This window comes from Nansenia antarctica, assembly GCF_963989245.1.
Source record: "Nansenia antarctica genome assembly, chromosome: 19".
Taxonomy (NCBI): domain Eukaryota; kingdom Metazoa; phylum Chordata; class Actinopteri; order Argentiniformes; family Microstomatidae; genus Nansenia; species Nansenia antarctica.
The window spans coordinates 18543637-18558050 of record NC_137692.1 but is presented as its reverse complement, the minus strand read 5'-3'; the positions used below and the strand labels follow the sequence as shown (position 1 = coordinate 18558050).

The 14414-nt window shown below is 42.2% G+C and overlaps 1 protein-coding gene across 1 annotated transcript in view; it reads right to left on the bottom strand.

The window, feature by feature from the left end:
• Window positions 1–11898: 11898 nt before the first annotated feature.
• Window positions 11899–14414, bottom strand: part of LOC308173964 (pecanex-like protein 2) — a gene marked incomplete at both ends in the record, with an annotated part of 15778 nt that continues 13262 nt past the window's right edge. Inside the window, 4 exons of the mRNA XM_080549017.1 lie at window positions 11899–12123; window positions 12402–12668; window positions 13067–13245; window positions 13586–13758. Of these exons, the coding sequence (XP_080405143.1) occupies window positions 11899–12123; window positions 12402–12668; window positions 13067–13245; window positions 13586–13758 (844 nt within the window). The remainder of the gene's footprint in view (window positions 12124–12401; window positions 12669–13066; window positions 13246–13585; window positions 13759–14414) is intronic.

Here is a 14414-nt window from a genome sequence, read left to right as displayed (position 1 = left end):
GTGTCAGGCGAACCGTGACTGACAGAGAAAAACAAAAAAAGGACAAACCCCCCCTCTTTCTGTACTGTACTGTCAAGAGCTCTCCTCCTCTTTTCTCTTTCTCTCTCTCCTCTCTTTCTCTTTCTTTCTCCCTTTATCTCTCTCTCTCCTCTCTCTGTTTTCTCTCAGATTATGTCCCAAGCCTCAGACATTTCTACAGTCCAAATATGACGCCATTTTTTTTACGACGATCGTAGGGCTTCACCTTGATTTGACCATGGCTTGGCCTTGGCAAGCAGTAGTCACAGACTTTGCATGTGTCAAGGTTATGGAAAACTCACTCTGTCTTGAAATTATTAGCCGTGTGGACTGCAAATCAAAGATTCTTCTTGAATATGAGATGCATATTTTTTTCTCTGTTCCAGGGAGCATCACTCCGTCAAGCTCTTGATGTTAAGTTGAAGGGAAAATAGATTTGCCAATTTAGCTTGCCGTTGTTTTTATTGAGAGTGGCGCAGCGAAAGTGTCATCCGCCCTTCCGTCCGAACACTTTCCTACTTTACAATTCTAAAGCTGGGAGAAGTAAGGGCTAGAATTGTGGTTGGGCAGCTAAATGTATTATATAGAACATTCACTTTCCACTGAAGAAATCACAATGCCTTTTATGTGGGAAAAAGGCGGCACAATAGCTGCTAGTTTCTGGTGACAACCACAGGTTATAACACACAGTCCGTCCCTCCCTTCCTACCCATAACCTACCCACTGTCCTACCTAGGACCCTACCACCCCTGTCCTAACTATAACCTATCAATTGTCCTATCTAGGACTTACCCACCCCTGTCCTAAGTATAACCTATCAACTGTCCTACCTAGGACCCTACCCGTCCCTGTCCTACCCAGAACCTACCTAGGACCTACAGTACCACACCGTCCAACCTTGACCCTGTCGCCCTGAGAGAAGCACAGGTGCGGTAGAGGTTAGAGGTGAGGTTGATTGAGGTTGAAGGAGAGGTTGGAATCATTACTGGAGAAAAGAAAAATCCAACATTCTGTTTAAGTCTTTGACAATAAATCTTCAACACTTTGAAGCTCTCGGTGAATGAAAAGAGACATGTTTACTTTTTGTTTTCTATTGCATATAGTATATATATATAATAATCACGATGCCTTGTTTTTGAAGGTGAAGTATGAGATGGTTGTATAGTTCTGATGTCTAGCTGAGGGGTCTGATATTTACAGAGAAATTAAGTTGAGCCCTTGGTCAAGCTGTAGCTAGAGCTCCACTGACTGTGTCACTACTGTGTCACCTACTGTGTCACTACTGTGTCAATACCAACTCCTTTGTATCCGGCTCTAGAATCTGCTAGTTGATATCAGACATGGTTTTATAGAGGTTGTGTAGGAGGGTTGTAGGTGTATCTACCTTGGCTGGGGAAACCGGGGAGTTTGGGTCTACACAATATAGAGCTCCTTGTCTGTAGATACGCAGTGGTACCCAGCTGGCTAGTGGAGTACAGATATGATGCTAAAAATTTTACACTGCACTGCAGCTGTGTCAAAACATTTGCTGCAAAGCGGATGTACTGTACGCTTAATGCACCATCAGGGGCAGGGCACATTCCAGAGATCTATTTGATTGCAGAGGTCCTTGCTAGAAGATTGTGAATGAGCTTGGCACGACACGGTATTGCAGTGAAAATTGTTGGCCTGTGGAAAATGTAGTCAATGCTACTCTCTCAGCCCTACAGCTTGTCAATACAAGCTTTAGAGACGAGAAGTGTTTCTCTTTGTTATCCTAGAATTGCCAGCATGCATTGAATATGTGTGTACCGCACAGATACACACTGACTTATCAACACATTTTGACTAGGGTCTTGTTACAATGTCCCATGAACATTTAAAGTATATTATATTCAAAGACATTTTTCCAAATGTGATATTTAAACCTAAAAGAACTTGATGCAGGCGTTCTTCACCTGTTGATTTGTAGACATCAGTGCATGAGTATTGAATACAGTATATTTTGACGAGGAAGAGTACTAGTAAGTATAATCATATAATCACCATAGCTGTACGAGAGGTTGGTAGATGTTTAACCTCGTTGTGACTCATGACTGTGGGTGTCATTGAACCAGTGCCACTCTTCTGTATGAACATAATGTTGCCACCAATTTAACTACCTGAAGTCTATGTGCCAAGGCCAGTTAGATTATTAAAGTAAGGGTTTAAAAAGCCCTCAGATTATTGATGAAGTGCCATTGGGTCAAATTATATCAAGAGTGTTTGGTTTTGTGTTTATTCACAAAAGTGAACGTATAGTATATAGCCTAATATGGTAACAACCATTTTAAGCATCCAACAATATTTAAATATTTTTATTTAACATCTTATCCACCTCTAGATATTCCACTGGCAATACAGTGTTTTTGCATACAGTGCTGAGGACATTGATTCATTTAAATGACGAGTTGTGCATGTACCCCTAGTGGTCAGAGAGGATACCTTTTATGTAGCTCTGTTCATGACAAATCACATTGACGTTTGACAGAAAAAATAACCATGATCGGTGTCAATGCTCTTTTAGCTGTGGAACTTCAGAATGTTTGACAATGGAATCACGGTGCAATTTAACCAAGTTTACATGTAGACGGTGAGCAATCGTCCTGGACAGACCAGAGGAACGTTTAGGTTTCAGGCCTCCGTGATGGTTCAATCAGAAAGATTTGACAATATAATTGTCACTGGGGGCAGGGAGCCATTTTGCCGGTTCCTTTCTCCTTTCTGCTCTCTCTGGTTTCACTGTCATTTACTGGTGAAGCACAGACTAACAGATGGTTTTAACTTAATGGAAAGAAATTGTTGTTACTTTAATTTTTACTATCATTTCATAAAGGATTTCTACAAGCAATGGTGTGAAGCAACATAGCCCCATAATATATTTGAATTGTGACTTTTTAAAATTTTGAGTAAATGGCTATGAAATGTGTTGGCCGGGGTTTTATTGATAAAGAGGTTTAAAGGTGAAGTGTCAGTTGGGCTATAGTTAGAGAAGCGCTGTCGGCCTTATCTCCATGGTTTCTCCTTTAAGAGTCTCACTAGGGTTCTCACTACCTCTCATGTCCGTTTCTTTATCTCACATCTAGTCGTCAGTCGTGATGTACAATTTGTTTTTTAGACCTACTTGAAGCCTAACACTGTAAACAAAAAAATGTGCACAGAAAATATAATATGTATTGAGGGTGGGTTAAGAACGATTTAGCCTAGTTGAACTTTTTTGTTTGTTTTGTTTGTTTGTTTAATTGTGTTCAGCTGAAATAGACTTTTAGATGATCTATAATGAATTCAGGAAATACACTGTCTAAAGGGCTAATCTCATTTTGCCTATGCAAATATGTTACTGCTGACATGTGGGGGAGGGTATACGCTAGCTAACTTCCCAGCTAAGTTGGATGGAACATGGTTTACATTGCCCTTCGCTGATACTCTTCAATCTTATTCAGCAGAAATGTACGCTTATTTTTGTTTCTTATATGAATATAATATAACAAGTAATATACAGAGAATATAGTATATGCCTTCGTGATGAAAAAAGAAAAAAAACCTTGATGAATACTACAAATAAATGTGTGTGTTGTCTGACCTGTGGCTGTGTGCTGAACTTGGTTAGATGACTCTGCTATCTACATAGGGCCTACACTCGCTGGCTAGCCTGGAAACAGACTGCATGGTGCTTCCTCTCACTCCCCCTCAATATCAGTCTGGAGTCTGGACCAGCTCCTATAGGAAGACACTGGGTCCAGCTAGGTCATCTCCGGTCCAATTAGAACCAGCTCCCTGTCAGGGAGTACAGTATAGGCGGGTTTAGCCACACTTGTAGGTGATCTAATCACTGACAAATTCACTTTGCATGACGCCCCTAATACAATGATTTCAATGATTGAGGTCCAGACTGATCAGGGAGGTGAAATGAAGCCAACGTCAGTCTGGTTCCAGACTATACCTGTTAGCTGACTGATGAGCAAGACTCCTTCATACTTTAGTGGTTTCATACTGCACTTATCATATACACACAGACCCCATCAACTTTTGATTCATTATGGAGACAGTCCATTGTTGTTTTCAATCCCACCATTTTGAGGTTTGGAAAAAACGTGTTATCAATCAAGGGACAGTCTCTTTCTTTTCTTGTCGTTTTCAAGAATGCTTTTTAGTCACGTTCACAAAGGATGAAAGGGCTATCCAAGGCACGCTAACAACAACAACAACAAAGATGTTAAAATCACAAGAACAGAAACATCTACCTCTTGATTGCTTTCCACCTCTTGTAGGATAGTCCTGTGCTGTTGCTGTAGGCCTTTCTGTCAGGCTATGATAACATGGTTATGCTAGAAACAACTCTGGATAGGGTGTCAATCACAGCAGCCAAGTTGTCATGGTGAGATACACTCATTGAACACTTTATTAGGAGCAATATACTAATACTGGTTAGGACCTCCTTTGCTCTCATAACAGCCTCAATTCTTTGTGGCATTGATTCCACAAGATGTTGCAAACATTCCTTTGAGATTCTGGTCCATGATGACATGATTGCATCACAGATTTTTCCGGTGCACATTCAAGCTGTGAATCTCCCGTTCTACCACATCCCAAAGGTGTTCTATTGGTTTTAGATCCGTTAACTGGGAAAGCCACTAAAGAACACTGAACTCATTGTCACGTTCATGAAATCAATTTGAGACGACTTTTGCTTTGTGACATGGTGCATTATCATGCTGGGAGTAGCCATTAGAAGATGGGTACATTGTGGCCATGAAGGGATGCTCATGGTCAGCAACAATACTCAAATAGGCTGTGGCATTCGAGCGATGATTGATTGGTATTAACAGGCTCAAAGTGTGCCAAAAAAAACATTCCCCACACCATTACACCACCTGAATGAATGAGAAGATATATAGGTGTTCCTAATAACGTTTTCGGTGAGTGTATTCCTCGGTACGACTACAGCTACACAACAAATTGATGACAGGAGACTGAGATTGACCTTTGTGCTTGCTATCATCACTAACATTTCTTGTGCCGAGGGTGAATAAGTTACCCAGAGTGCCAAGGGTGACTTCATTCACCAAAAAATGCATACATTATGATGCTTCATTTTGTAGCTAATCAAAGTATTGTTTCTAGGTAACAACCACATAAAACACATGGCACTCTAGGTGGTGAGTGTTTCTTGGCAGAGTTTTTAAAAAATCACTGTATAACAACATGTTGGTGTTGTAGTTACAGTGTTATTACACAGGTATTGAACCAACTTCATATGGAGTCTAACCAAGATAGATAGACATTTAATTGTACGCTCGCTCGCTCACTGAACAGAATAGATATCCCCTAGATTCAGGATGAGGCTGCTGTGTGTGCAGGTAATAGTTGCGTAAACACAAGACTGCTTAAACCTCAGTTGAATCTGAATCTTGAGTCTTTGTCCATTAGATCCCATACTTATTGGGCTTCTTCATCAGAAGTATTAGTCAGCTCTTGTCTTCATGAAGTTCCGTTTCCATGTCATTCACCATGATTGCAGATAGACTGTAGCCGCCTAGAGATTGAGAAGATCATCCGTTGTATCACCCTCCTGTCTTCAGACATGCTTCCTGCCTCAGCTGCTTAATCAAAAGGAAAGTGAGGAAATTCTATTATAGAATTCCTGTGTGGAACTGTTCTATTATAGAATTCCTGTGTAGAGCTGTTTGTGCCCTGTTGGTATTCCCTAACCTTATTTCCCTTTCATCTACAGTTTTAAGATCTATTCTAGAAAATACATTAATTTTACAATATTTATCATTTTGGGATGTACCAAAGATTATATTGGTCAGTAACATCTTCACAGTCCCCATAGTGTAATAATAAATCAGATCAGGATCTTTAAAGCCCAGTTCACATCTAGGATTCGCAAACGCAAACTCGAGTTGCAGCGATCCGAATTCCCCTGCGACGGGCCCTGCGACAGCAGTTGCGAGGGGCGTCGCAAGGAACCGGCGGCGATTCGTGAGACTTGTCGAGTCCTGATTCTTTGGAATGTCTGCCGAGTTTTTTTCTCTGCAACGTTCTAAAACTGACACGTCGCGTTGCTTCGCGAGTCCTAAGATGTGAACCGAGCTTTAGGAACTGAAGCGTTCCGGAATGGAACCTGACTAGGAGTGTTCAGTTTGGTCTGTCTCGTACTGCTACAGTCAGCTATACGACTTACGGACATTTTTCACTGTTGATGCTGATAACCGTAAGAACACAACCCACCCCCCCCCACCCATCCCATGCCGTCCTAGATAGTGAAGTATCCTGACAGATATAAGATGAGATGTACAGTGTATAATGATCTGGCCTGTTGGTAGGTAGGTAGCATGTCTGATAACTTGGTAGGTTTTGTTACGGTTTTCCCCTGTATCAGATAGGGAAAACATCTACAGTATGGATGCTTACTGCACATCATCTAGTCTATATACAGTATACCTCCTCCAGCTGCACATCCTGGCTTACCTGCATGAGAGCAGCCTATTGGACCAGGCAGAGAAACCAACCGCCTCTGGTTCCTGATTGGTGTAGCTCAAATGTATTAAGGCTGTTTAGCATTCTCTGGTACCTGATTGGTCCAGACAGAGAACCCAACGTTGGACATAGGCCCCTCTTTCACACATCTGACCTCGGTAGGAGGTGCTCATGATAACGGTGTCTTGCTTTAAGGTGATGGGTGATCGTTGTATACATGTATTAGTTGAATTTCTCTTTCAACCAACACAACTGGTCAGGCAATCACACAAATATTTATTGATTTAGATGCCAGAACCTTTTCTTTTACCATACCTTGAAGACACCGTCGGGTAGAAACTAAACAACTATTTAAAAGTCACTTGAGTGATTAAAAGTGATGATATTTTATATTCAGCATGCTTTTGCTAAATAAAATAATAATTCAGTTATTTACCATAAACAATACTATATGGGTATGTATTAAAGTACTGCAGTATGCAGACAATTAGTAACGTTCAAACTCTTATTTGAACGATTGTTTAAACTTCTAGTATGTTTCACTAATATGAATATTGAAGTCTTTTTGAGTGTATTCTCATTAATTGCCTGAATGACTTAAATGCTCTTTATATTAATGAGATTAGGTTATGGTTGGTCAGTTCAGACAATTTGAAAACAGACAAGAATTCAGTTGCATGACTTACTGAATACCTTCAACATACTAGAGACCATTTTATCAAACAATTGTTTGGAAACTTTGAATTGAACCTTTTTGAGGGTGTCAAGAGACTGGGAGAATTTTGTGACTACCATGTAAGATTTTGAAGGTTACAAAATGTCTTTTGAGACTTGTTGTCACGGCAAGTCAATGGTATGAATGCTGCAGGTCCAATTTGCTGTTGATATTCATTAAATAACTTATCTGCCTGTTATGTGATGCTATGTCTCGCAGAGCTGTCAAATGATCTTGCCATGGAATAGAACGAACATGTTTGAAATAATACAATGTAAATATTTAGAGGTGCTTCATATATTCAAGCGAAAGAGAGAGTGAGTGACCATTGCCTAATGATATTCAAGCTTTAAATAAAAGTGGCCAATCAAAGTGACTTTTCTCACCCTCTGACTTTGAAACTCTGTGCTATTTCAGCCTCTCTCTTTCACGTTGACCAACTTCTCCACACAATGTTACTGTCCATAACTGGAGAGTTTATCAGTAGAAAGTCAAGGATTTGTGACTAGCGAGTTTTGAGACTATGTTGGAGTTGTAATCCGTCACTTACTCTCTCTGTCAGCGAGACAACAGGATGAAATAGTCTGCTTTCCCTACTGGGGGAAAACCACATCAAGCTTTTGGTTTACAAAACAGAACAAAAGCACTGGGTTTATTAAGCTGTCGTTAGTTTGTCATGTCCTACTTGATAATAAAACTAGTTCCAGAATTCCAGGGAGTTTGTGTGGTTGCCAAACGTTCTACTGTTGCCTAGAGTCACTTTTTCTCTGCTAGAATGTGCCAAAACATTGACAGTAGGGGGGGGTGGCCTGCACCATTTATACATATGTAGGGGACGAGGAACTGGTGTAACGGTGTTGTCTCTTACATTCAAATGTTTGCAACAAATCCAAACCAGTTTTAATAAATACATATTATATTCACCTCATTGTTGTTGGCTTGTGTCAATTAACTTCTTTCCCTAAAATGAAAATGTCATGACACCTTTGACACCAGTCAATCACACTTCATGCCATTTATCATACACATTATAATAATATGAATATTGTTAACAAGCACTGAACATTGGTAGTGGGTTTTGAGTTTGTGTCAACCCAGTGGACATTGTGTAATGTGAGAAAGCCTGTGCTCTCAACCTGAAAATAATTGAGTAAAATAGATTTTTAAAAAGAGTATATGAAATGTATCAGGTAATACTGAAATTGTAACTTTTATTTTGAAAAATGCAAAAATTCACTCTTGCTGTTTTATTGTTTTGTATTGTTTTTGTTTTATTTATTTTAACTGCTATATACTTCATTTATGGTTGTTTTATAACTCATAAGACAGTGTTTATTAATGTTTAACTTATATATTTTCTAACATACGTTCACTCTCTTTTAGCACTGGTCAAACTGTGGTAAGCATTTGGATGTGAAGTTCTGTTTATTTGTTTACACAACAACATCTGCATAAGAAAATTCCAATCTATTGTAACTGCCCTTGAATATCTATGTGTAATTTAAATAGTGCTGCTAGAGAAATAAATACATTCTAAATGTAACATCTTACAATAAACACTTTTTAGACTTTTTCCCAGTTATGTGAGTGAGTTATTTTGAACAGACCATGTGGTGAATAGTTGTGTGTTAGGAGGCAGGCTGATTTACAAGGTGGCCAACTAGTGGTCTTTGTGTGTAAATAGCAGCTTTCCATTGTAAAGACTATGGTCATTTGACCCCTGAGGCGGCTCTTATAGTAGGTAAAAAAAGGCACTGCTGTTCTAGTGTTAACCGTGGCTAAGTTTGACACGTCGGTCCACCACACCTTTCGCCCATTTGAGCAGAAGTGTCTGGGAGCAAGACTATGAGAGTGAAGGGCTCTGCACACAGCGTGCGATTTCTGTTGCGCATCAACGTTCCATTTTGAAGTTTGAATGGAAGTCTATGAGAACATCGCATTTACCCACACACGGCCCCGATTTTAATCGCACGGCGAACATTCGATTCCATTCATTTTGAATGGGACAAAGCACACGGCGTGCGAGTTTTGTCGCACTGCTTTGTCCCATTCAAAATGAATGGAATCGAATGTTCGCCGTGCGATTAAAATCGGGGCCGTGTGTGGGTAAATGCGATGTTCTCATAGACTTCCATTCAAACTTCAAAATGGAACGTTGATGCGCAACAGAAATCGCACGCTGTGTGCAGAGCCCTTGAGACTCTCCCCCAGACAGATTTATACAGGACTTTTACACAGATATAGTATTACACAGAATCACTCTTTCTGGTATTCCTATCGGTATTCTTGATATTACAGAAACTCATCATTGGGAACTTGTGGCTACGCCTTTGTTGTTGTTGTTGTTGTTGTTGTTGTTGTTGTTGTTGTTGATGAGGGCCCTACGGTATTACAGTAACTCAACCGCGTCATAAAGACACATAAAGACACTAGCTGGTGGAGGATATCAACATGTTGCATTCCATTCTCTGACTAACAGGAGGACCTTATTTGGTAAGTGGAGAGATGTTAGTGATTCTCAGACCTACTGGTGATAGAATACCTGGGAAAAGCTCTCTTTCCAGTCAACACACAATGACACAATAACAGGACTTCCGATCAAGGCACAAATTGAAACCATATCACTAATATGTCTTTTAATGCTACCAAAGATTCTTCAATTACGCTAGGCTGAAAAACATGTTTCAAGTACCCATTAGTTTAGGTTTTTTATTGGAACACTGAGTGCATTGTGATAAATGTACATTACAAAAATTACATTTACATATACCGGTAAATGAACATCATCAGCCCATTGTCTGCAGGTCTCCTCTCCTCCACACCAGTGTTCTGTGGTACTCTAACAAAGTATCTCTTTTGTTTATGTGACCTTGCATATGCATAGTTAGCAACACTTAGACTCACCACAATTTGGTTGTTAAGTCTGACGTCAAACGTGACGTTTAGCAATTTCCGGGTCCAAACCAGAAATTCCCTGCACCATAGTACCAGTGTACTACAGCGGTAGAATGACAGTTCAATCGTTTTTTAGACTCGGATCTATTCATACAACAAGGGACACAGCACTTTCCCGTTTTTCCCATATTTGTAAGCGTCTTTGAGCCTCGGAAAAGCACTATATAAATATCATTTATTATTATTATTACTGCAGCATTTCGTCTGCATTATTATGTTCACAACTGTCTGAAGTTGTACTGGGGAATACATGTATGTCTTTATTCTAAACCCGTCCAGTCCTTTATCTATCTTTCAGTCTTTTCATCCAATTCTTCAGTGTTACTTTGAACTGTTGGGCCACAGTAAAGGGCCAAGAACACTGTATGACACCCCTCATGGTTGAAACTCACATGATTCATATTCTAGAAGTGTTGCCGAGTATAGTGGCAGTAAACATCATGTTTAGCCAAGGAGAATTATTTGTGTACAGTCCATTATGTGTCCCCTATCCGGTGCAGCAGTCTTTCATTATGGTAATTACGATATTAGAAGAATTACAAATCCTTAAAAACACAGAAAATACATTGAGAAGATTACATGTTTATTCCCAGATAAAGTTACATATAATTTGAGGCCTCTTCATCCATATTCAGTATTTCTAAATACTTTAAACAAGTTTAACGTGGGTGCTTTTATTTTGAAGAACTCCTCGTTTACATACACCCGAGCTAAGTGGGCCTTGAGTTCCACTGTTGTCGTTCACGGAACACATCTGAAACCTTGTTTCTAATTCGATTACTGGACAAGTGGACTGTGGTGAGTTCATCTCCTTAAACGTTTTTTTGGTCCGTAAAAAATACAGCTGAAACATTATTGTAGTGAATGGCAGGGTAGAGTAGCTTGCCCTAAGCGGGTTCCTTACTGTTCTACCTCTACACGTGTCTTGCAGACATTTCTGCTTGGATGCCAGCCGCACCACCTCAAGCTCAACCTTAACAAGACTGAGCTACTCTTCCTCCCTGGAAAAGCCTGCCCTCTCCAAGACTTCTCCATCACAGTAGAGAACTCTACGGTGACCTCCTCGCAAGAACCTTGGGGTGATCCTCCTCGACAACCACTTATCCTGCGCAGGGAACATCACAACGACAGCACGCTCCTGCAGATTCTTCCTCTACTACAACATCAGAAGGATACGTCCATTCCTCACCAGAGAAGCAGCTCAACTCTTGGTCCAGACACTGGCCATCTCCCGCCTTGACTACTGCAACGGACTCTTGGCCCCAGATTAGTGTTCTATCTTTGGTACCACAACAAAGAAGTGTCTCTGTATTTGAAACGTGGGTCACACCAAGAAAATGTCAGAAAATTGATAAAAATGTATACCGTATGTATGAAGTCCCTATTCGATTTGATTGGTGGAATTTGAAACAACAAACGACAAGGAGTCGGTCTTGTTTAAAAAGTCTCTGTTTATTTCATCACTGGATCAAATGGCGTAGATGTTTTACATTCAGAAGACTGGGTTGTACCATGCGGACGTTCAGGTGGTGTGGAGAGAGAGTGCGTGAGTGAGAGTGAGGCAGGTGTTGGTGCTAATCACTGCCATAGCCCCGCTGAGCTAAAGCCTGTAGGCGTTACCCCCGGGGGAACTTGAAGGCAAGTGTTCAGGTTCTCAGGCAATGTCTTCGTCACGCGAGCGTGGTGTCCGAACCACCTCCGTTACACACTCATACAGTCTTTTGATCTGGGTGTTCCTGGGTGGTGGAAGCGGAGTCCTCCTGACTCTGCTCCCCCCCACCCTGGGTGGTGTAGCTGTAGCTGCCTCTGTCCCCGGACGGAGTCTGTCTGTCACCAGAGGGTGTCTGTCTGTCACCAGACACAGTGTTGTCTTTAGGGCCTGTAGCCACATTGGAGTAGGTGGCTTCTATGCTCTCATAGGCCTCCGATGTCCACTATAGGAGATGGGAGACAGAGGAGATGAGTTGGGTTAGTGGCTCTGAATGTTATTGCCTATTGTGTATGTATGTGTGTGTGTGTGTGTGTATGTATATGCGTGTGTATGTGTGTCTGTGTGTGTGCGTGCGTGCATGCGTGTGTGTGTGTGTCTGTGCATACGTGTGTGTGTGTGTGTGTCTGTGTGTGTGTGTGTATGTGTGTGCGTGCATGCGTGCGTGCGTATGTCTACGCATACGTGTGTGTGTGTGTGAGGTGTTGCAGCCTTCGCTCCCACCTGTGTGGCTCTACTGCTGGACCTGCAGGAGGGTCCCCCCACGGCGATGTTGACACTACTAGAGGACTGCGTGTCCGTGGTGTTGCCCCCTTCTGCGGCCGACAGGCCCGAGATGACGAGACCGCTGGAGAAGCTCCTCTTCCCGAACAGCAGACTGAGGGTGGAGCTGGACGAGGACACCTGGCTGGAGCGGTGGTGTCCGGACACGCCCCCCGCCGCAGCCTGCAGGGTGGAGCTCAGCTGGCCCGCCGTGGAGAGGCGGGGCACCTGGAGAGGAGGAGGAGAGATTAGAGAACCGAATAGAACAGAAACGTTCATTGTTCTCTGTGGTAGACATTCTTGGGGTTGGGCATTAAGTGTGAGTGGTTAGGGTTAAGGGTTAGGGTTAAGGAATAGCTTTTGAAGCAGTTAGGGTAAGTGTAGGTTATCAGGGGAAAAGGTATTAGCAACGAGAATTAGCAAACAAACCGCTAAAAGCACTTTTGTCACCAAAAGTCTTGTCCAAAACGATGTGACAAATAGTAGAGCTATTAGAATGACTATTCTAATATGACGAACAGGAAAAGTGCTTAAACATCAATATTTGTACATACAGTAACAGGTTACAGTATGATAGCGATGGAGGGAAGGACGGGGGGGGGGGGAGGAAGGGATGAGGAGGATACCTGTGAGAAGATGGATGCGATGGAAGTGTTAAAGGATAGCTGGCTGTTGGACAGACGCTGGACCAGCCCGTGGGCGGAGCCTGACACCTGCCCGCTGTCCAGAATGGGCCCCGATTGGCTGGTGACGGGGGGGCGTTGGCTCTGCGGCTGGACCGAGCGGCTCCGGTACTCTCTCCTGGCTGTGAGATACACAAACAGTAACTCAGTACGGCTCTTCTATCAGAACACACTCAGTAATAAAAATGTGATTAAACAAAACAGTGGTCAGTGGAGCGAAAAAGCCCAAAGGAATAATACCCAAAAAAGGAATAAAGCCCATAAGCATGTAAAGCCTAAGCAGCTATACTCGGGATACGCTGCCAACTCTTTCATGATGAGACTACTCATTAATAGACCGTTTGAGACTAAGACCGACCAGAACTCAATTAGTACAGTATTGTGTTGTGAAACTGGACTATCAAATTATCTCCAGGGAGTATGCGATGTGTCTAGGATCATAAGATGTGTGTGTTACTGTACCTGCGTTGTGTTGCCTGGTGGTCTGGGAGGTCCTGGGTCGGGCCTGGTACAGACTGAGGCTCTGGGAGGTGATGGAGTTTGGATTCTGGCTGAGAGTGGAGGAGCCGCCTGCACAGTCCACGTCCTCCATGTTCACCCCGCTGTTACAACTGGTCAGGTTGTCCTTACGCACTCTGGAACACGCACACACACACACACACAGACACACACACACACACACACACACACACAGACACAGACACACACACACACACACAGACACAGACACGCACACACACACACACACACACACACACACACACGCACACACACACACACACACACACACACACACACACACGTTAATCCAAGGAAGAGAGATCTACAGTCTTCAAGCTGACGAAGCATTTTTCTTTTCGTTTTGAGCTTTGGCTAGTCTAATGAAATTGAGATAACCCGTTTTACTCTCAAGGTTTTTTTTCCCAAGGCCAATGAATCAGGGTTTATAATCTAATCTAATCTGATCTGAAATGAAAGGGGCAGCCTAAGAGGGTTACAGAGTGCAGCAGAGCCTTAAAGTAAACACACAATCCTCATGCCAGGGGAGGCTGGAGGAGGTAGAAATCGGAGGACAGGCACATTATAACGCATGGAATGGAATGAGGAATGGTATCAAAACACGTGTGAGAAATGGTATCAAACACACCATTGATACCATTCCTTATTCCGTTCCATGCATTACAATGAGCCTGTCCTCCAATGTTTACCTCCTCCTGCCTCCCCTGCCTCATACATACAAAACCCATTAGCTGAACAGCTACTTGCTAACTAGCAGTTATTCAAATCAGGC